The 24,357-nt window shown below is 43.2% G+C and overlaps 1 protein-coding gene across 2 annotated transcripts in view; it reads right to left on the minus strand.

Annotated features, from left to right (window-relative positions):
* NUCB2 (nucleobindin 2) overlaps nt 1-22,239 on the minus strand; it is a 48,296-nt gene extending 26,057 nt beyond the window's left edge. For both annotated transcript variants that reach the window (XM_073347384.1, XM_073347386.1), the window contains exons 1-4: nt 22,047-22,239; nt 8,531-8,698; nt 7,020-7,127; nt 4,949-5,075 (exon numbers count right to left, since the gene is read on the minus strand). In XM_073347384.1, coding sequence (XP_073203485.1) covers nt 4,949-5,075; nt 7,020-7,127; nt 8,531-8,686 — 391 coding nt within the window. In that variant the 5' untranslated portion in view covers nt 8,687-8,698; nt 22,047-22,239. The remainder of the gene's footprint in view (nt 1-4,948; nt 5,076-7,019; nt 7,128-8,530; nt 8,699-22,046) is intronic.
* Nucleotides 22,240-24,357: the final 2,118 nt, after the last annotated feature.

Genomic DNA, 24,357 nt, shown 5'->3' on the forward strand with positions numbered 1-24,357 from the left:
AGATCCACAAAGGGATTTTGACATTGTGAGGCTCAGCGTTGCCATGCTTAACTTTTAGGTGCTCATAAAGTCACAGACAATACTGTAATCCAGAAAGCCTGAGTCAAGCACGTAGGCTCCCTATACGGTGAATGGTGAGAGATAGGCATCCAAGAATATGATCCAAAAAAAGCCAGCAAGCTAGGAAGCTCCCCACCTAAACAAGCCAGTTGGAAATACCTTAGAGAAGGGGGGTGTACTAAGCCACTCCACTCTTGAAGAGAGGCACCTAAGTCGAGGCTACAGGGAGAAACCTAGTTCTCCCTGCAATCCACAGCTGCAACGCCCTCTTCTGGAGTCAGGCAGCTGAAGCACCTGCCCCACTCCACATAAAACTGACAGAAGAGGAGGAAGAGGTAATGACAGTATAACTTTTAGCCCAGTGGTTAGAGCCCTCACCTTGGATGTGAGAGACCCAGCTTCAATTTCCCCCTTCATGGAGCAGTGAACCAAGGATTTGAAAAGGGGTCTTCCACACCTCTGAGGGCTCTAACCACTGAGCTTTAGGATATTCTGATGTGGGCTTATTCAGTCTCCTGTTGAAGCTGTTCCACTGTGCATAAATACTTAGTTGCTGGGCTAGAGAGAGAGAAAATGACTTTATAGCTTGGTGATTAGGATGCCCATTTGGAAGGTGGGAGATCCAGAGTGCAGTACCCCTGCTCCAATCACTGTGCCTGAGGTGGGAACCAAACCTGTCTCCCACATGAGACACTGGGCTAGAAGTTTTAACCTGGACAGTGTTAGCACCATCACAACTACAACTGCAACCCAATCTGGCAGGTGACCTCTGGGCACACCTTCCCAATCTAGCCCTGCAGAAAGATAAGTGGATGAATGCTTATCTTCCCCTAGTTCATGTATTGCAATGAGGCTTGGGTGGGAGATAGGTACCTGGGTGCCTTGAGTGAGGCAGCAGTGTGCATGTCCAGAGGCAGAAATTAGGTGCCTCAGAAAACTTAAGCGTTGAGTGAGTTTAGGCACCTACAGCGTTTGGTGGCAGCTAACGGGGAGTTTTGTGGATCATAATGGTGCCTAAAACTGGGATTTAGGCACTTAAGTCTGGGGGTTAAGGACTAGATTCACAAAGGAATTTATGCTCCTAGAAAAATCACTGGGATTCACAAAGCCCGAGTTCAAGAACTAGGCTCCCTATACAATGAACAAAGAGAGAGAAGCTCCCCAGAATAGAATTCACAAAAGCCAGTCACGAGGTGGCACCTCACCTAAACTAGCCCATGGGAGATGCCAAGCCAAAGGATGTTTGCTAAGCCCCACCCCTCGCTTGGAGACAGGCATCTCAGCCTGGGCTCCAGGGCAGTGCCTCCTTTTGCTTGAGATTCTCTGCTGCAACTCCTCTCGTAGAGCTAGTCTCCATTCCCACTTACATTACTCTAACTTGCATTGCTCAGGGTTGTGAAAGACACCTGCCTGAGTGACATCAGTTACATCGACTTAAGAGCTGTCCACACCAGTGCTGTGTTGGCAGGAGACGCTCTCCCACCAACATAGCTTCTGACTCTCATGGAGGTGGACTAATCATGCCAACAGGAAGAGCGCTATCCTGTCAGCATAGCGCATCTTCACCAGACATGCTACAGCGGTGCAGCTGCACCAGTGGAGCGCGGTAGTATAAACTTGCCTTCAGTGTTAGGTGCCTATGATGATTTGTGCAGGAGGCTGTGGGAGGAGGGAGCTTAGGTATCTGGATGCTTGGCATGGTGCTGCCTGGCTGAACACTTGCAGATCTTATTGACTTTAGTGGAATTTGTGTGTGTTCAGCACTTCTAAAAATCAGGTCGTTAAAGTTAGGCACACTGGTCAAATTTTTCAAACCTGAATACCTAAAGTTAGAGATCTAAATAAAAGAAATGCTGCATGCCTGTAGCTCCCACTGAAGTCAGTAGCATCCAAATTTGAAAAATCTGACTACTGTGCATATAACATTTTTACATCCATATTATGAGGCTTTAGTTTGAGTGAGCACAAGCTACTAAATACAATAATACTGAGGCAGCGAGGGTTCATGGGGCATTGCAAAGAAATTTTCAGCTACATAAAGTTACCATCCACTGTACCATCCGCATTAGTTGTCCTGAATTAGATCATTGTGAGCTTCATCACAACTTCAGTGGAAAATCTGCCTGCATTAGAGTTCAAGATGAACTGTGGATCTTGTGTACATATATGAAGCAACCCATTTATTCCTCTGGAGAGGCTATGTGGTAGGTTCTGCTCTCTGGACTGTAACTTTCATTTAAAAAGAAAAGCACAAAAGACAGAAAAGTGATCTAAAGCCCTAGGCCAATTTTATTATTATTTACTAATTGTAGGACATAGCACCCAGAGGTCCCAATCAGGGATCAAGGCCTCACTGGAATAGCTGGGGCGGAGTAGGGTTTTGTAGGTCCCTTAGGCCGGAGCAAGTGGGGGCCCCTCCCCACCCTTTCTGCCTGCAGTCTCCCTAGCAGGAGCGCTTGGGGGAATGAGGGGAGTGGGGTTGGGGCACGGCGGGTACCCTGCTCCGCCCAGCTGGTGCTGCAGTGGGGATTGGAGTCTGGGCACAGGGGCTCCCCAGCAGAGGTGCTGGGAGGGCAGAGCGAGTCGGGGGCACGCATTTTCCTGGGGCCCCCCCACATTGGCCATGGCCTCTGGCCATGGGCCCTGTTGGCTAATCCACCACTGGGAATAAGCACTACACTAAAAAGCAGTAAAAATACAGTCCTTCCCTAAAGATCTTGTTTTTTCTCCTGGCATTACCAAGCCCTGACTCCCTCAATCCACCCTCTATCCCCACACTAAGCTCATTGGCAGTGTTTCAGTGCTACAGTGGGGTGGCAGAATGGCAAGAATACAAGTTTAGGTTATGATTCTTTGCCCACTGAAGTCAATGGGAGTCTTTCCATTGACTTGATAAGGAATTGGATCAGGCCACTACTACACTGATAAATCTGAACAGAAAATTACACATCCACTTTTTACAAAAAACTAAGTGGAACATTTTGGAAGATATTCCTAGCATCACCATCAGAAACTCCATGCTTGTGAATACAATTATTTCCAGAAAGAAACCTCCAGTAAAAGGTTTGCATCAAGTCTCCCTGGTAATTTCTTTTAAAATGTATATTTTGCATGTTAGAATTAAATCGTGCATGGTTGGGCAAGGAGAGGAGGTAGTATCCCCTGCCAAGCAAACTAACAGTAACTGTAGGCTGGCAACTTGTATACTTGGTTTCTAAATATAAAGGCCTACTAAGTAGATTGCAGTGTAGCATTAGCAATGCTATTATTATGGATGCGAAGACACTTTCATTCCAAGTCTCTGTTTCTGATGCTTAGAACTGCAACAAAAAAAAATTATCCTTTAAGCTGAGTTTCTCATGTTTGTTATAAGCCTAAAATTAATTTCTGGTGAGGAGAAGGTTGAAAGAAAGAAAGACTGCCACTTTTGAGCTATTCGACCAGTTAAAAAAAAAACGGTTCTAAAACCTAAAAAAAATTTAGGTTGCGCTAAATCCACAAAGACATAGGAGTCCAATGCCTAATTTTTAGGCACCCTGGCACCCAATGGAATTCTCACCCCCAAGTCAGACACCCAGGCTTCCTGGACAATGCATGGGGAGAGTTAGTTTCCTAAAGATGTGATTCATATAAGCCAGCATGCTGAGCAGGGAGCTGCCTAAACTAGCTAGCAGAAAATGCCAAGGAGAAGGATAAGACTTCAGCTCCACCTCTCAAAGGTAGAGCTGGCACCTAATTCTGGACAGGAGAGAGGCGCCTATCTGTGTTTGGGATTCACAGCCACACACCTGCTCCCAGAGTTAAGCCCCTAAACCAGGTCAGGTCAGTACTTTGTCTCTCTCTCTCGAGGGCAGGTGGCTGTTATAAGCAAAAGCCAAATGATTAACTGGAGTAGGGAGTGCAACATGGGTTTCCTGCATCCCAGGAAATGTTTAAGCCACCAGGCTACAAAGTCTATATCTTTTTCTCTTTTCCTCTCTGTCCCAGTGAATATTTAATTGTTCATACAGAGTGGAAGAGCTCCAATGGGAAAGACAGAGAGCCCTAATCCAGAATACTAAATAGCCTTGCAGGAGGAGGGAAGACCCAAATTCAAGTCCCTACTCCAAATTAGGCATAGTTGGGAGTTGAAAACAGGTCTCCCACAGCCCCTGTGAGTGCCCTAATTCCACACACAAATTCTTGATCTGGTCACCCACGCTGTCTTTTGTGCAGGTTAGTCATACTCTGAGCCCGCCTTATTGGATCAGGCCCAGCAGGAGAGAGAGGCAGTGGAACACCCTAGTTTGAGAATCCTAGCAGGGCTTAGGCATGCGATAGGGAGCCAAGCAGCAGCAGCAGTTTAGTTCATGCCCACCGGTGGAAACATTGGCCCCATGGGAATTTAGGTGCCTACAGGGTGAGTTGGAAGCTGAGCAGCTTTCGAAGGATCTCAGTGGTGCTTAAAATGTTGAGCTTAGGCACCTCAGTGACTAGCCCATGTTCTTTTGTGCTTTGGGAAAATCTCTAAACAGTTTAATTGGTTAAATTCAACACAGCTGTATTGCTAGAACACAGTGAGGGATGTGGAAAGTGACACATTGTGGGGAAACTGTTGTCTGAGAAATAGTTATATAAGCATCTAAAAGTCCCATTGTCAGAATCAGTTTTTCTTACTTGTAAGACACAGATTGCTCCCCTTCTTCTCCCTGATTTCCTATAAGGACACAGTCTTCCTCATATTTTCCATTTCAGGAGTATGAAATGGGGACCCTTTTACCATTCCAACTTAGTTTAATCATTATTGCTGATAGGAGCCAGTGAGGAGAACAAAATTGGTGGATTCCAGGCTCCTATCTGATAAAGGCCAATCTGTTAATTCTGTCTGAATTCTGCTTCATATTCTTACCTTGAAAGGAATCCATTTTAGCTTTAATTAGCATCCTTAACCTTGCCACTTCTTGTCTTTTCAGTTCATCCAGCCTTGTTCTCACATGATGGCTTACTAAGTCTAGCTCTTTGCTTAGCTTTCCACTCTGTTAAAATAAATAAGTGATCTATAAAGACAATCGTGTTGTAGTTTTCAGATGCCCACCACATGTGGGCTGTAAGACTCTCTACTCATGGTAGTCATTGCCAATTCTGAAGACCTTATAAACATCATAAGTATCTCAAACATTGTTTGAGGAGAATATTAACTTTGTAAATTTATGAAAATAGAAATCGGGTTAGGGCACTCACTGAGACTTTTCTAAGCTGCCTTTTTATTTTAAAAAAAAAAAAAAAAGGTGATGTGCCAAATACCATAATTAAACCAGGACCCTGGAGCACAGCTGCGTATCTGTATTTAAAGATCTCTTCAGAAGTGACCTTTCTGTAAATCAGAGAACTACAGACCAGCATGGTCATGTGGGTGCCACCCTCTTGCTGAAGGAGGAATCGGCACAGTAGCAGCCACCTGAGGGTGCTGTAAGAATCACCCTCAGCAGCACCAGAAGACTGTTGCCAGCCTCTGGGGACTGTGCCAGGAATGGAGTGGAGCCAAGAGCTGTCAGACTCTAGCACAGCGGTGGGCAAACTTTTTGGCCTGAGGGCCACATCGAGGAATAGAAATTGTATGGTGAGCCATGAATGCTCACAAAATTGGGGTTGGAGTGTGGGAGGAGGTGAGGGCTCTGGTTGGGGGTGCAGGCTCTGGGGTGGGGCTGGGGATGAGGAGTTTGGAATTCAGGAGGGTGCTCTGGGCTGTGACTGAGGGGGATCAGGGGTGCGGGAAGGGGTGCAGGTTCCGGCTGGGGATGTGGGTTCTGGAGTGGGGCTGGGGATGAGAGGTTTGGGGTGCAGGAGAGTGCTCCGGGGTGGGATTGAGGGGTTTGGAGAGCAGGAGGGGGATCAGGGCTGGGGGTTGGGGTGTGGGGAGAAGCTCAGGGGTTCAGGTTCTGAGCAGTGCTTACCTCAAGCGGCTCCTGGAAGCAGTGGCATGTCCCTTCTCCCGCACCTACGCGTGGAGCGGCCCCTGACCCTCAGAGCGGGGGCCATGCCATGGCTTCCGGGAGCTGCGTGGTGCGGCCCCCAACCCGGTGCCCCAGCTGGAGTTCACGGGCCTTTTGCCTACCTCTGCTCTAGCTGCAGCAGAGTTTTACACCAAAGGTAATGCAAAGCTTAGTGCTCTCTTCTCACCATAAGAGAATGTGGAGCAGCCAGCTGGACCTGGGGATTGGAGAAGGGCAGAGAAGGAATGCACATAACCTAGGGTAGCAACAGCGGGAGAGAAGAGAACACCATCACGGTGCTTGGAGTGGTACGTGAAGTACGGGTACTGGGAAGAGAAGAAAACCACAGCTCAGTCTTTTTTATTCTTCCCAAACTCTACCACCTTAAGCTCAAAACTTGAAGACAGTGTGTTGTCCTCCACTCTCAGTTGCTTCAGGATCAGGCTTTTGTGTTTGTCTACTTCCCCCACCCTTTTCCATGTCATTAAATTCACATGTGGCACATTGCTTCCATCTGGGAGGGCAGAGAAGCCTCTCTGCCGTTGGCTCAGCAGTGCTCTGAATCACTTGGCAGGCAATAAAGTGAGAGCTGTGCTAAGAGCCATTTTGACGTTAATGAACGATATGCTGTTCGTTCTGAATTTCAAAGAGGCCTTGCTTTCCATTTTGCAGGAGAATGCTAATAAATGTTTCCCAAAAGCAAGATATCTGCATCTAGTTGTTTTATTAGTAGTTAGGTAGCAAATTAAAACCTCTTGGGAGACTGATCTGGTACAGTTTCTTTAAAAAACAGTATCTGTCCCGTAGCTGCAGAGATAAAGATCCCTTTAAAGAGTCTAATTTAAATTGTGTAAAGTAATGTGAAAGCAATACTAAATAAAAAGTAAGAGGAATGGAAAAATATGAATATGCTAACACCTCAAATTATCATTTATTTGTAGCTGTCTAAACTCGTCTTGATTAAATTCTATTGATCTTTGCACATACCTTTATTTCCTCTATATCAGCAGTCTGAAGTTTCTCTCTGAAATGTTTATCTGTTTCTAGGACATCTATCACTTGCTTGAGATATTCATCATAATAAAGCCCAGTATCCTTTAGGAAAAGAAGTTTGAGATTAGAAAAAAAAAATGTCCCCAAATGTTTCATTTTCATATAAATGCAAAGATTTCATCTAAATCACTCACAATCCCAAATATCAGTAGTATTGAGCATAATGCACTGACTCAGTATATCAGCAATAAGATATGAACTTCTTTGCTTTGGTTGGTTTGCACAATTATCACACACAAGCTAGTTTTCTCTGTTTCCTTTTTGTTCTAGAAGTTGACAAAGAAGTAAAGGCAGAGAGATATTTAAGAACGTACATCACATGCACATTTGGGGCCTATCATGTAGATACAGTTTAAAATACAAAACAAAAAAACCTTTAATTTACTTGGTAGACCAATAGACCACAACAATTCAGAATGGCATAAACCCACCATTTTCCCCTACAGAAGATTATCTCCTTGAGTTTCCACTTGCTGAGTTTACTAGGAATTCTTTTTTTAGGGAGCATAATGTGCCACTTCAATCCCATCCTGATAGAAGCAGCAGCCACAAGTTTGGCCCCCATAACCCAATATACACCTCCAAGAATTATGCAAATCTTGGGGGAATTTACAGGAAGTACAGGACCATAGTGAAGCTTCACATCAAACCAGCAAAAGTCCGTATGGCATCAGGCTATATTAATGTCCATTGTGTTTTCCCCTGTGAGTTTGGGGCAAAGGGAACAATCCAGAGGAGCCTAGCCAGCTAGAATTGAACTGTGGGGGTACAAAACTACCCCTCTCCAAGATTTCATGTTTAGTAGCAGGACTTCACTTGCAAAACAGCAATATTATTGTTTAATAACTAAAAGCTTTTACATGCACTTTGTTTCATGGCAACTCCATTTTCCACTTTGGCAAACACATTATCTCAGCTGTCATTATTTGACATGGTTACCCACTGCATTCACAAACTCACTGCATTTTGTTACTAGGAAAATTGCTTGCAAAAATCCTTCTGTATTTCCCCAATTTAACCCTTTTCCATTCTCTGTTGAGGCCCAAGTTGGGACCAGCATTCTTCCTGCCAACGATGACTGGATGAACCTTCCTTTTAACCTATTAACGCCACTCAATCAGTTGAGAGGAGGTATACAATAGGCATTTTCTCCCATCAGGAGCTTTGTGTATTGCCTCTGTTACCTCCCCAGTCCTACCACATCAGGGAGCAAGAGACAAGGAGCAGGTATTGAACACTGAATATGACCACCCCACCTAGAAAGGTACTACTAGTTTCCCCTTGGAGTACAGCACCAACAAAGTTAATTATTTATTACAGCACCTAGGAGGACTTGTCATGGACAAATCTCAAGATGAAAAAAAAATCAATGAGCTTGTTATTGAGAGAAAAAAATACTGCCTTCTAGTATAAAGTATTTAATAAAATACCTTTCATTTACTTACTGGGGTTTCTATTTTTGCTCCTTCTACATGGGGTTCTCCTTGAACTTTTGTCTTGTCTATGTCTATAGGCACTGCTTCCAAATTGATTAGGAGACACGTCACCAGCAGAACACACTGTTGTGGTAGGATGGTTCTCCACCTCATCTGAAACATCATCACTCACTAGAGCTGTGTTTTAACAGAAATAAACTAGGTTATTAGACAGTATAAACACATTCATATTAGCACCAGCAATAATCCTACGGATTATACGTTATAAAGCCATCAAGGGACATTAGAGCCAAACAGGGTTAAACAGAAATACTACTCAAGGATTATTTTAAAATCTTAACAGATTCATAATTAGACCATCATTAGGCTGTCAAAGTGACAGTGATATTACACTGCTAGCATATGCAATGTAGCAAGTACCCTACCCACAGACAGGTAAAAGATGAGGCATTACAAGGATTATTATATTGGCTCTGTATGTTTATATGAAGACTCTTAAATCTGCTGTGGTATTTTCAGTAATTCTGTAGAATGGTTTGAGTGGCAATAAAGTTTAGGATTTATACACTAATTTAGATGTTCGAAGTCCTGTACAATTGTCAGTTAGTTAGTGTGAAGGATACTATACAAAATAAGGTCCAGATACTACTTTCGCTGAAATCAATGGCAAGATTCCCAATGATTATAATGGGAACAGGATCAGGCCTCAGGAATTGTATAGGACTTGCCTATTTTGGAACCAAGATTCTCCCCTGAACCTCATATCTTTAGGAGAAGATGAAAAGAAGTCATCAAATTGTTTCAGCATCTGGTGATAGAGAAGCCTTTAAACATTTGGGCTGTTATATTGTTAATGTCCACAATAGCTTTACCGTCTACAGAAGTAGTTTTAGCACTTCTACTCATTTCAGGGGATGGATCAGGAACATATGATGTAATATTTGCACGTTCCTTTGCTAGGTCAGTGATGTAGATAATTTTCAGAAAACAGCTAAAAGTTTTCAATAGGGTACCGTCCATGTGTAGATATGTCAAAGAAAGAGATGTAATAACAAATGTACCATGAACCAACCAAAAGAAGTGTGCTCGCTACAAGGGCAATTTTTGTACAAGTTCTTAAACTAGCCATGCAGATAATTCTATCACAAAGTATTTAGATTCAACGACAGCAAATCTTTTGAGATGAATAGAGCATGCAGTGCCAGTTTTCTTGGATGTATAATGAAGTCCCCAGTAGGGAAGTACGGCACCTTTTTTGTCTGATCTTAGCCGGTCCTTTGCTGAGAAGCTAAATGGAGATAAAATTGCTACTGTTTATTTTCCCCCTGCCCCAGCTTAATACACTTTTCCTGTTTTATCTGTGATAACAGAAACAAAGAATAGCATTCTAACATATGCAGAACAATAGATATAGACAGATGTTAATACAGGCAATCATAAGTCTTTTGTTAAGGAGGAAATAAAGCGAGAAAGCTAATGTATGTTGTATACACCTTTTGTTGAGCATGTCACAGACTAAAAGGATCCCAAGGATTCACTGAGATTATTTTTTTCTTATTTAAAGCAATCAGAAAAAAATGCCTGGTTGGAGTATATTAGTCCTTGGTATCTGGCAAGTAGGGTGACCAGACAGCAAATGTAAAAAATCGGGCCGGGGGTGGGGGGTAATAGGAGCCAATATAAGAAAAAGACCCAAAAATCAGGACTGTCCCTATAAAATTGGGACATCTGGTCACCCTATTGGCAAGAGCTGCTGTTGCTGCCACCAATCATGCACTGAATGTGTTCTTTTCAGTGTCAGCAGCTGTGGACAAAGTAGATCAGATTAACTTTCGCTGGATCATTCCTATTAAAAAAAAAATCTGAACTGATTTGCTGGAATCAGTAAATTAATTTCTAGCCTCAGCATAGCGTTGGTGACTTCTCTGTGGCCTGCAATGGCTCTATACAGTTGATGTGTGAGGCTGTTCTAAGTATTTTTAGAAGTCTGGAGTGTCTTGATTGTACAAAAATGTGCAGTAATTAAGATTATCGGATTTTTTTTAAAAAAACACTTTGTTGAGCTTTACAATTTCAATACAATACAGATTCATTTTGAGGATCTTATTAACAACTATCAAGACAGATAATGGTTTGCACCCTCTTAAATTTGATGGTAGAGTAGGCAAGGATGAGTATTTGTCCATACTTTTGAGTCACGACTTTTCAAAAAAAAAAAAAAAAAAAACCCACACATCCTTGGCTTTTGACATAGGGGGAATTTTGTGAGTGACGTGCGAATAAGTAGTACACAGCTGCACAAAGTCCATTAACAGTTTTAAGGGAAAAATTAATGAGGAGGCACTTAGCAAGCAGGATATCAGAAACACAAACAACCAAGACTGATACACTTGCAGTCAGCTCCTCTCCCAATACTCATGTGCACTAGACCACCAGGGCAGAATAGGCCAACTGGGTAAAGGAAAAGAAGTAGCAGGAAAGCAACCCTATGTCCCTAGCTACAGTACAGCTTTTAACTGTAGTTGTAACTTGTTAGTGGCAGTCCTTGTGTTTACATACAACGTGACTAATATTTGATTAGTAACAGTGACAGCTAATCATGTGTCACTTGTGCCAGCAACCCCCTAAGCTGGCCAGTGACAGTCTCCCTGTAACCACTGTGTAATACTGTTGTCCTATGTGAGCAAGACTCCGTTATTGTGCCTCATTATCTGATACTACTTCCTCCCAGAGTTCATTGCCCTATGTGCTGCTAATGCTACTCTTTTTGCATGTTCTCCAGTTCTATCCCTAGTCCCTGCTGAGGCGCTATAGGATACGTACCCCCAGATACAAACATGGTTAGGCAGCATAGTAGTTGAATGCACAAGCTCAGTTAACAAATTATTGCGTTGTAAATAAAAGCTATTGTCAGTGGAAATAGCTCAACCATATTTGTGGCAACCAGTTCAGATAGTCACAAACTGGTTACAGAAACACTATTTTACTCATAATGTGGGCAGGCCCCTAAATGTTTCATTATAAACACAACCTCAGGGAACCTAATTACAAACCTGCTTCCAATGACCATATAATCGAACTGCTGCAACCTTAGATGGCCCAGTCTATGCTACAAATTGTTCACCAGGCTTATTTTAGGTGAGAGGAGAATTGTGTTGTAATAAGTTTGCTATAGGAGGTGTATTAACAGTGTAGATGTGGAGGTTTGGAGGGTGGTGAGAAAAAGGGTTAATTCTAAAGTTGGTTGATGCACAGCCATCAGAAAGCTTTCCTCCCTCCACCCTCACGCCTAGAGGAAAAAGGCAACTAAACTTAAGTTAGGACAGACACTTATTAAACTGAGTTGTCACCTCAGTATTTTTAAAGACAATCCTGGAGAAGAGCAGAATCTCAGGAATTGACTCTGAAAATCAGAGGAGCAGGGTCACAGTGCTGGCCCACCACCTCTACTAACTGAGAGATCCACAGTCAAATTGTAGAAACCACGTCCCTGATAATTTTCCCCAAATGTGCTGCTTTGAGGGCAGCCTGGTGAACTGGACAAATGAAAGGGAAAAAGGACGCAGGAAATCCTAGGAATAGACATGAACATAAGATAATGACCAGAGCCTGAGGACATAGTAAGCAAACTCTAATGTATCTTTTCAAAAGTGTTTCTTAAGGAGATTAAAAGAGCAAATATTTTAATTGTTCATTTAAAGAAACTGCACTCTTGTTTTCTATGATAAAGCTTACAATAATTTGAGCCTTTAAAGATACAGGTAATTGTTTTGTTTGGTCTGAGATGTTTTCATAAATGCATACGTTTTCATAAATGTTAAGAATACTAACTTAATATTGCCGTAAATCGCTCTCTATAAGTGTGTAGTTATTTTTTTTTAAAAGTTGCTCTGCCACGGTCTCAATTTAGCCTTGGGCATGTCACTAAGGCCAGCACTTTCAACAGTGGTCTCTGATTGTATGTACATGTGCGTGAGAGTTTTGGCCTAATTTTCATAGCTGCTAAGCTTCAACTTGAAATTAACAGGAGGTGTAGATGCTTGACAGCTTTGAAAATTAAGCCCTGAGTGTCCCAAATTGGGCAATGAAAAATCAAAAGACAATTGTAAATTTTAGTCTTAACTTTTCAGGGCCAGATTCTACTCTCTGCTACATTGAATTTACACTGCTGTAACTAGTGGAATTACTCTACCTTTCCACGGTTGTACCTGAGATCAGAACCTGGCCCATAGTTTGTGGAATGGGAATATTTTAATATCTATCCCACAGGGCCAGATTAACTCTCCTGTGGGCCTGGGCCAATTAGATTTTGTGGGGCCCAAGTCTTTTTCCCAATTTAAAACAAACTGATCACAATAATGGCATCGAGGTTATTAACGCTATACTAAACTGGTCTTTAAATTAACATAAAGCTGTTCTGTGGTTACATTTCAGTTTTAACACATGTAGAATATGATTAAGTTAATTCAAAATAACCTACTTCTTACCTTAGAACAGCTGTTATATTAGTTTTTCTGAGAGGGAGTTTGGGTGCAGGAGGGGGCTTGAGGCTGGGGCAAGGGGTTGAGGTGCAAGGTGCAGGCTCAGGCCGGGAGGCGCTTACCACAGGTGGCTCCTGGCCAGCAGTGTGGCAGGGCTCAGGCAAGCTGCCTGCCTGCATGCCATGGCCCCACGCCACTCCCAGAAGCAGCCGGCTGCTGGCACATCTCTGCGCACCCCTGGGGTGTGGGGGACAGTGTGTCTCTGTGCACGGCTCGCCCCCGCAAGTGCTGCCCCTGCAGCTCCCATTGGCCAGTTCCTGGCCAATGGTAGCTCTGGGGACGGTGCTGGGAATGGGGGCAGTGCACAGAGCCGCCTCCCGCCGCCCCCTGCCAGGGGACACAGAGACGTACCAGCAGCCGGCCGCTTCCGGGAACTGTGTGGGGCCCTGAGCCTGAGCCCTGCTGTGCCGGGGCCCCTCTTAGCCCAGGGCTGCAGCCCCTAAAGCCCCTGTGTTCATCTGGCCCTGCTATCCCAAAGGTGTGTACAGTGCTTTGAAGATGTAAAATGATAGATAAATATACACATGAAGCTTATTACATGTATTTTATGGATGAGTTTGGTACTATTACTATCCCAATTTGCATTGCACTCAAACTAAAACAAATAAATGAGGTTTCAAAGAACTGTTCCAACTTATAGTGACATCTGGGAATAGGAGTCCTATTTGCTTGTTCTACTGGCAATATTTGCTAATACTTTGGAGAGCAATAATGTTGGCTATTGGTGTATCTTAGAATTGCTTGCTGTTAAGATATCATGGTGTAGGAGAGAGGATGTAAGAGTAAACATTTGGGTTCATATTTTCAAAAGCGCAGCCTCTTTTGCAGGTGCAAATTCTGCCCACAAGATGTGCACATGAAGTTTTCAACCTACAACTGAATTTTAGTTGCAGTTCTGAGTATTTGCACCTGACTGTGAGTGCAAATCAGGTAGTTAGTCACATCAATAATTAAATTTATATCTGCAGTTCATTTTGTGGATGCAGATATTGTTGGTGCAAGTTGTGCATGTAAAAAGCATTCATAAAAATATATTCCCCCGAATTAAGGAGTATTTTCAGCTTCTAAGAACCTTAAATATTTCATAGTTCTTTTTAGACTATGATATTTAGTCTCAGTGGGATGTTCAAAAGAAACTAAATAACTCAGGAGCACAAGTCCCATTAACTTTCAATGGGACTTGATTTCTTAAGCAAATTAGATGTTCTTGAAAATTCAACCCTCTGATTAAGTATTAAGATATTGGAACGTGACCTGATCCACCCTTTATCTATCCCGTCTACCTGACATGATGCAGTGCTTTGAAAACCAGGCTATCAAAAGAAGGTGCAGATTACTGGATCAGATCTTTTTGCTTTTTAGAGAGATATGCTGCAGTGCAGCATTCCAACGATAGTATGATATTAGAGAGACAAGGTGGGCGAGATAATATCTTTTATTGGACCAACTTCTGTTGGAGAGAGAGAAGTTGGTCCAATAAAAGATATTACCTCATCCACCTTGTCTCTAATATATCCTGGGACCAACACGGCTACAGCTACACTGCATACAACAATGGATAGTATGTAGGATAGGTTAGCCAAAGCAGAAAAACCTGCAGGTATGGGGAAGAGTTAAAATTACGGAGAAGCTGAAATGGATGGACAAGAAATTTTACATATCTCTTGCCACTGACTTTGCAGAACTTGAGTTTTAACAGTTTTGTAATGCTTCCTGGGGGCACCCAGGTGCTGAGTCACCTCGCTACCACCTGAACTTAGCAATAGTAAGCCTTCTTTGTGCCTGCCAGGGGTCAGTGCCCTGACTCCACCAACCAAAGACAACACGAGCACTCGCCTCTAGGCCTGTAAAGGCCCTGCTCACTCTCTTCTACAGGTTAGCGATAGACACACTCCAACTTTAAGCCCTCCAAGCATCTCTCTGTGAGGGTCTAGTCCCCGTTCCTCTGGACTCACAGTATTTACAGATCCACTGCTTCCAAAGAGCAGTGCCCCCAGGTTACAGTTACACCTAAGATAACTTCTTTGCTTAACACAGAACACACGGACTGTTACAGTGAAAATGAGTGAAAGTTTTGTTTAGCAAGGTATAGAGATGCAAAAGATAGCAAGTATTGGAAACATGCTCACACAGAAAATAAACATCGTAACAAGCATTCTAGAACCCAGATTCCCGTAACTAGATACTTTCCTGTCTTATAGAGCAATATTCACCCGAAGTCCTTCCAGCATTTTATAACCAGGCTTGGCTGTGACCCTCCTTTCACAAGACAAACACACTGTTAGCTTGCCTTCTCAGTGAAGGATCCAGGATGTACCTCTGTACCCCCAGATATTCCTCAGCAATCTACTGTCTTTACTCATAAACAGGATCTCCCTCCTTCTGTTTATTTCTCCTGTAAATTTTCTCTCTCAACAGTTTCACAGTCTCTTGATTAGCATTTGGCTCAGTAGGCAAACAGGCATTCAGTGTGACATACAATGCCCAATACATACATGACCAGATAGAGAGAAGTTACCTGTTACCTCATGCTTGAAAGGAACCTGAGACATGTCATCTCCAGGTTACCTCCCTTAAGAACATAATTTTCAGTACAGACACAAACTCCTAAAATATTATCCATTCATTCATTTTACAATGATTATGATGACCAGTGGGCTACTGGTTCTCAGAAGAGACCTCAAATACCACCCTTACTCATATATCCAACACAGGGGATCCCTGTAAAACTCTATGCAAACCTGGGGCCCTCTGCTATTGGCAGCAAGCGGTTTCTGGGTCACAGGTTTCCAGTAGTTTGAAGGAATCCAACTGCTTACACCAACTGTTGAACATTTAAAATATTAGTCAAATGTAATTACTAAAATAGCAAATATTCTTAACTTGATCAAAACAGTCACTAGATTCAGATGCATCTTGGCATGAGATTACATTTATCAAATTGTGCATGCAAGAATAGGTGACTAAATTATGAGTCAGTCTTTAGAGTTGGACAGTCTCTACTGTGAGTCACTGAAACAACTCTACTGTGCCACACTAAACAAAAGAGGTAAAACAGGCTGATGGAAACCTTTGACACTGAGTAAAGGTATTAGGCAAAAGGAGAGAGCTACACTTCATAGAATCATAGGACTAGAAAGGACCTCGAGAAAATGTTAATGTCTTGAGAAAATGTCATGGTGTAGATAGTATACAGTGCATCTTTTAAAAAAAAAAAAAGTTAAATATGTAGGCAATAAAATGAACAAAATGGATATAATTACACTAACATAACCTAGATGTTGTGGACCTTTTGTCCCAAATATACAGATCTCCATCAGCTGAGAGAGATCAATGGAAAAAGAAAATTGTGTGACAATCAGAAATGAGTTTGAAATCCTCCACTCACCAAGTTGTAGGGGACAAGCTTAGAAATAAATCTTTAATTACCTTTAAGGAATTGTACCTCTATTACACTCAGTGATATCCTACAGCACATTCTTGTTTAGTACACAAATCTGAGCTTGTCTATTTTCATTTTTTTCCAGCCTATTTTCATTTTTGCTGTTCACTGTTCAGACTTATATCATCTTTGTATCTAGACCTGTTACCAGAAGGGGACATAAGACATAATCACCAACTTTTGGTCAAGTCTCATTTCATCCAGCGGATTTGCATATACCTGTTGGAAGCTAAGGCCTTGTCTACACTGCCACTTTACAGTGCTGCAATTTTCTTTCTCGGGGGTGTGAAAAGACACCCCCGAGTTCTGCAAGTTTCAGCGCTGTAAAGCGGCAGTGCACCAGCACTGTGGGGGGGCCTTACAGCGCTCTCTCTCAGCGCTGGTGCCATGACGACACAGCCACATTAACGAGCTACAGCGTTGTCACGTTGCTTATGAAAACGTGCCCCAAGTATGTTACACAGAGTAAAAAGCGGTTAGTTTTGATCCTCATTCTTCACTTAAGCAGAAATCATATAATTGTCTGTGGTTTAAAAGGAACATGTACAAGCCTGTCAACGTCATGAACAGTGTGGACAGAAAATCAATTACATTCCAGTCTTTAGTCACTGATTGTTAAGGAAATATATAAATACTTCTCCAAGGAGATGGACAGTATTAATGCTCAAAGCCAATTTTTCAAAAACTGAGGCTCACTAATATTTGTATAACAATATCTGTGTACACAATGATGGCAACATGTGTAAACTTGACAGCTGAATAGCCAGGCATGCAACGGAATAGCAAAGCATCCTAACCGGCAGTTTTTATGGGCACATTTGCCAAATTGTCTTTGCAATCCTAGTAAATGTGCACATAGATGCAGGCTTAATATGGGACACAAAGTGGTTTCTACACTAGAAAAATCTGACCCTTAACTGCTTCATCTGATGTGGAAGTAATGAAGCACACGATTAGTGATGCCAGCCATCTTGGTTATATCCAGAATCATGCTATGATTTCCTACTTTATTACTGTACTTTGGAGATGAGCATTATCTGATGAAATAATGCATATAAAAACCAAGAGAGATTTGACAGATAGGCAGTAGATCTACCTAAGGGTCTTTTAAATTCAGGACCGGTAAGCTAAGAACTCCTAAGTATTAATCTCAGTTATTAAAAAGACCCCTTCTGTAGCCTTGGGCAAGTCACTTTGGCACCCAACTCCTCACTTAAGGTACTTCAACCCACATTTAAGAACTTCTGAGATTCTCAAAACCCCTGCTCAGCTGCTCACTAGACCTGTAGCTGCCTAAAATCCCGTGGCACCTATGTTTTCACCATAAAAGTCCCCTAAGCATATTAATTTCTGCCATTGGGCATAGGGGCAACATATCTCACAACTAAGCCCCAGTGAGATCCTCAAACTAGGTGAAGATAGGCATTCTCCCTACCTGTCTTGCCTCTGGGGCCCAAACTGGTAGGTGTGCTCTGAGCATGCCTACTAAATCAGGGCCCAAACAAACTGGGTCAGAAGAGGAGACGACGGCACCAGTGATTCCTCCTTTTTAACTTTTAGCCCAGGGGTTAGCACACGCATCTGGGATATGAGAGACCAAGGTTCAATTCCTCCTTCTACCTGGTGGGAAGAAAGCATTTGAACATGGGTCTTCCAGCTCTCGGGAGAGTGCCCTAACCTCTAGGATATTCTGATGCAAGTTTAGCTTTAATCTCTCCTGTTGAAGCTGATTCATTTTGGATAAATGCTTACATGCTCATTGGGCTGGAGAAAGTGAGAATGACCATAGCCTGAGGACTAGGGACACTTACTGGGAGAGACACAGGATCCATTCCCCCTGCTCCAGTGACTATTTACTTACCCAAAGTGCAACAGCATCAGAGGGACCCAAAATATCCCAGAGCCCAGTGGTTAGGGCACTGTCCTGAGAGGTAAGAGACCTACGTTCAACTCTTTATTCCCATCAGGCAGATGGGGGAATTGAAGCCAGTGTCTCCCACATCCCAAGGGAGCGCTCTAACCACTGGTCTAAAAGTTACAAGTGACGTGGCAACACCACGGTGTGCTCATGTTCCATTTAAATTATAAGTTCTCTGGAGCAGCAACCCTCTATTATCTACCTTCATGGAGCACTTTGTAAAGTAATTTTTAATATTAAAACTATTCTTAATAAATAATAAGTTCAAAGGTAGCACTATAATTTTCCCCCATATGTTTCCTTTTTCTCGCTTTTTATGTTTTTTGCTTTGCCATCTCCCACAGTTTTTCACTGCATCTTCTTATTCGTCCTTCCTTCCCCTCGCCATGACTGCTGTCCAAAGCGGATTCATCCTTTCAACTGGTTCTCCAGGATGGCTAACTCTTCTCAGATAATCAGCAGAAAGAACATGCCTTGTTCTGTTTGTAAAGCACAACATACGTTGACAGCACTATACATATAGTCATAAAATACATACGCCTGTTTACTAAACTGCTATTTATTATGTAGAAAAACATCTGGACTTGATTACAGTTGACACTGTTCTAATGTGATAAAAATTGTTTAATTCTTCAAGTGACCTTTAAATCATACATTGTAAGAGCCAAATTCAGGTCCCTCTCAAGTTAATGTGAGTTTTGTCATCAACTTCAATAGGAGCAGGATATGGCACTAAATGCTCTACAGTGACTTTAGCTATACGCAAGCCGTTCCAGAGCCAGAATGTTCCCCAATAGTACATATAGAGATGTAGATTGTGTAGTATGTATATTATATAAATATGTATATTACAAGAGCTTCTGTGATATTTATTTTGGCTACTGAGCAAATAAATAAAAAGATAGAAGTACAAGACATCACTAGGCAAACACCTTTGATGTACATAAGTTCAATTTATGGCAACCCTGATAGAAGGGCTTTTAAGTTAGCAATGAACTACATTATCTTTCTTTCTTAAAGCATTTGTTTAGTCAGCATATCGCTAGAAATAAGGGTCAATATTTTCACATCTGCGATATGTAAAATAAGTTTGTGATAGTGAGCCAAATGTTTCCCTTTTACCTGTACAACTACAATGATTGCACTGGCATTGTATAGATGTATCTGAGGTCTAGAATGTCTAAAAAACCTAAATGGTTTATTATAAACTCCTTTCTTATTTTATATTAGTCATTTTAAATAAGATTTCTTTACGGGGAGACTTCAACAAAGTTGATTGTAGTGTTTCTGAATGTAAAAATGAGCTAAGAGCCCAGATTTTGTTTTTGTACATAATTTCGTGTGCCAAGGTAAAGATTACTTAACAATCCACATAACAACATCAAGCCACAACTAACAAATTTATACTGATTGCTTTTGTACTGGATGTTCAAACTGCTTTTTAATCAAACCCTCCATTAAGCAAATAAATTAGACACAAATTGCATGCATAATGCTCAATGTTAGTGAAAGTTATGTACAGACCAAAGGGGGAGAATGCAATCCTTAATTTTGTGTTTCCTTGCTTTTGTTGGTTTCTGTGATTATTATATTGTTTAAACATAGGTTTAGGTGTTTATATCCTTTATTTTCATAATAATCAATTCTGAATTACTTTTGATTCCAAAGACATTTCACATACAAATGGGAAAATATAGCCCTTACTCTAAATGCAGAGATTCTGTCCTGTAGAACTAGGGCAGTTCTGTTGCGTAATAAGTGCACTGCATGCGCGGTACCTTGCTCTGTACAAGTTCCCTGTGTGGTAACCTACCGGATGGGGTTGAGTGGAACATGTAGATTTTCTCCTCACCCTTTGTAGGGTATTGTGTAATGGACATAAGAACTGTTCCAGAAATTGGGCCTGAGTAAACCTTAAGGAATGGTTCGTCCACTGCTATATAACCTTGGGAGTAAGAGTCTTCCCCCTGCTTGTCTGGGCCGGGGATCTGGGCCAGAATGGCTGCAGCATCAAGGCCACTGTAGGACCATTTTGATTATTAATTTAATTTTTTTTTAAGTAAACCACCTTCATGTCATCTCATTCAGTGGTAAACTGGAACAATTTCTTAGCTACTATGATGTTTTGAGCTTGAAAATACTGGATGCTATCTTTCCCACAAATAATATTTAAATCACAGGTAGTGCCAGTGTGAACCCCAATCCACCCACACTGAAATGTGTCACAAACCCAAACTGTTCTGAAAGGAACAGTTGTGTTCTTGTGAAAGTTTGGAAAGAAACTGACATTTTCACAGACACTATTAAACTTTTTCTTCTGTAATATTTCCTTTGCATACTTGGTTAGACTTACACTACAGCATTCTACCTTATCTGCCCACAACACCAGTAGCACTATTGTAAGCTGCAGTGGTTTGGACCATTACACTATAAAATCGTAGCATTTTTAAGAGCAGCAGCTTTGGGGATTTTTGGTTTACTGGAAGAACTGGAAAACCACAGCCCACACTGTGATTGCACAATAAACCCTCAATCAACAGTCATCTGCTGCAGGGTAAGCAACCATCCTGCCACTATGTTAAAACTAGCTCTGCTTACACACACAACCAGGGGTTGCTCAAGTATCATTTCTTCAGACCCACTTCTTCTTCAGTAGGGATTGCATAGATGAGTAACGACTATCTATTTTGCATAAGAACTTAAGGGATCGGTCCCTAAGAATATCTGCTAGTTATCTAAAATTTCCCTGTTACCCAGAAAAGTCACATTCTCTGACATGTACTAAAAATTCTCTCATCTCTCCAGCCTATTTTGGAGAAGTGAGTTTGTTACATACTTACCATTATAACATATGTAACCATTTTCAATACAAACATTTTCTGCTCACAGGGTAAAGTCAACTGTGCTTATCTATACTGTAAAGCAGGAGTTTGACCATGCAAGGTAGTTAGCGCGTATTGTTGAGACAGGTAACAAGATAAGCATCTATATTTTATTTCAGATATCTGGTAGCACATCAGGCCTACAGGGGTTTTTTTGTTGTTGGTGGTGGTGTTTTTTAAAAAGCACTATTAGCCCTTATCCTCAACTTGTAGGAGAAGCAGAAAAGGAGTTTTTCAGAGAATCCCATAAATGAAATCAACCCGAGACCCATTAGTCCGCTGCACCTGCCAAAGCAGGATTGCTCCGTCCCAGCTCTGTAGCACTTTCCCCCAGGGCTGGGGCTGGCACTGCCTTCCTAGGGAAGCCTGCGCCCCAAAGGGGCAGACCTCGGTAAGTTTAGCTGAGCTTCAGCCTACGTTTTCTTTTGCCCCAGCCAGCCCCGATTCCCCCCCGAGCCTGTCCTCTCCTGCCCTGGCATTCAGGTCCCCCAAGTCCCCATGGAGCGTCTCGCGGTCCCATCCCGAGACATCATTTGGACACACCCCATCTCGGGGCTCTTCTGGGAAGCCCGACGGCTCCCCCAGCAATCGCGCTGGGCAGGAGACGCTGCTAGCCCGAGCGTGGGGAAACCCCGCGCGGGGGCCGCTCCCCCGGGACCCGGGCGCCGAGAGGCAGGAGGACCGCGCGGAGAGCCCCGTACGCCACCCGCTCCCTTCCCGCGCCCAGGCTCGGGGCTCTCACCTTCCTCTCGCTCTGGGCGCCAGGGGCAGGACCCAGCGCAGAGACCTCTCGGGCAGGGGCCGTGCCGGGCAGGGCTCCGCAGCCGCTCCTGACAGCGCGACCAGAATCCGCCGCCGCCGCTTCGCCGGCACCCGCAGCAGCAGCAGCAGCAGCTCTCCGCCAGACCCCGCTCCGGTTCCTATAGCAATAGGACCCGCCTGCGGGGCAGCGCCGATTGGCGGCGCCTGACCCGCTTCTGGTCATCGCGGAGGGTTCTGATTGGGCGGCCGCGGGGCCGCGGGTTAGGCTGCGCGGCAGGGAAAGCAGGTTTCAAGCAGGGTTGAGGCGAGAAGGTACGTGGCGGCGCCGGCAGAGGGGGCGGGGCTGGTTCACCTCTCGGCTGGGCCGGGGCAGGTCTCCCCGCACGGGCTGAGCCGCGCCCCGCCCCGCCCCGCAGCCGAGCGCCCCGCCCCGCGCCCATGGGCGGAGCCTGGCCCCGGCGTGCACGTGCTTCCCCCTGTCCTGGGACCCGGGGGTTGCTGGTCCTAGCGGCTGGGAGCCGGCGGGGAGTGAGGCGGTGGCTGCTGGGCCCGTGGACTGGGAGCCCGGGGGCGGGGCGCGGCGCGGCTGGCTGGCTGGGTGGCTGGCTGGCTGCAGAGGCTGGGAGCCGCGGGTAGGGTTGAGGGGGTTGCAACTTGCGGCTGGTCCCAGCGGCTCATCCAGCGTGAGAACCTCTTGCCTGAACTGACCCAGCAAAGGCATCCCTGAAACAGCTGCCTCCTCAGACATGGTTTATTTGTGATGGGGGAGAGGAGGGTGATCCCAGCAAGAGGGATAATGGTTTCTAATGATAATAACAACTTGGTGTTTATGTCGCGCTTTCTGTCCTGTATGATCCCTGGCTTATTCACAAAGCATGGACCCCCTTCTACAGAGACACGGGCCAGGTCTACACTGCAAACTTGCATCGGTGTAACTGTGTCGCTCAGGGGTGTGGAAAAGGCCACAGCCCTGAGCGATGCAGTTAGGCCAACCTAACTCCTGGTGTAGACAGCGCTATGTTGACCGGAGGGCTTCTTCTGTTGATGTAGCTATTGCCTCTAGTGGAGGGCTTCTCCTGTCCTGTAGTAGAGTCTTCATTGAAGCACTGCAGCTGCCTCTGCCATGGTTTGAGGGTAGACCTGCCCTGAGTCTTTAGAGCAATCATTATTCACAGGGATGGTCTCAAGGAAGCCGAGCATGCTCACTCAGCACCTTGTAAGAGCAGGTTCTAAATGTGCAGTTTTGTTAATTCCAATGTAAAATGAAGACCTTGTCCATGAGGTTCCCCCAAAAGTGACTCATCTAACTTATATAGAAGGCTAGCTGTGGAAAAACATATCTTTCTTCTAAAGTGTTTTGTACTTGGCTGTAAATGTTTAATGACTCCCAATGTAGAGATTGTATTTTTCTCTGGTTTATTGCATTATTTGCTTTACTTTGATCCATGGGTAGGAGACCCTTAGAGACAAGCTTCCGAAGTCAAGAAGAGCTCTGTGTAAGGTTGAAATCTTGTCTCTCACCAACAGAAGTTTGTCCAATAAAAGATATTATCTCATCTACCTTCTTTCTCTAATATCCTGGGACAGACGGCTACACCAACACTGCATACATAAATAAAGCTAGGTATGTATTAATTAATAAAGACATCTGAGACAGAATAAGTTTATAGTAGGATGCATACAATCCAGGTGAGAGATTCAAAGCTGGCTAGAGGATTTCCACACCCAATTACCATTCATTTTAATATGAATTGAGTGTTCAAATCTCCTAGGTGGTTTTGGAAATCTCAGGCTCCATGTTTATCTATGTGAAAGAGAACTAGAAGTATATATTTTGTATAATGAAGTTGACCAATAAATATAAGGCTAACACAACTCTGAACTGTTGTCAAAGAAAATATTGGTTATCACTGGACTATGACATTTTGTTCACAGTGTTTTTCAATTTTTAAAAATGGTCCTGCCTTCTTTTATTATCAAATTTGAGAAAACATTTTCAGTGTAACTTAAAATTTATTTGTCCAGTAACTTTAACTGAGATGGGAAGATGAATAAAAAAGAAACAGCTCTTATTGAAGGTTGAGACAAACATACTTAACAAATTTAAAAAAAAAACTGAAGTGATCACATTCTTAAAAACATCCATGTTTTCATTTGAAATATTCCCCTGCGTATAATTTTAGTCCCAAAACAGGATTTATACCTTAAAACTATTGTTTACACAAGTAAGAACTTTCAAGTGGAAGACTGTGATATGCCAGTTATGGGAAAATCACTAATGTATTTTATTA

This window comes from Lepidochelys kempii, chromosome 6 (assembly GCF_965140265.1).
Source record: "Lepidochelys kempii isolate rLepKem1 chromosome 6, rLepKem1.hap2, whole genome shotgun sequence".
Lineage (NCBI taxonomy): Eukaryota > Metazoa > Chordata > Testudines > Cheloniidae > Lepidochelys > Lepidochelys kempii.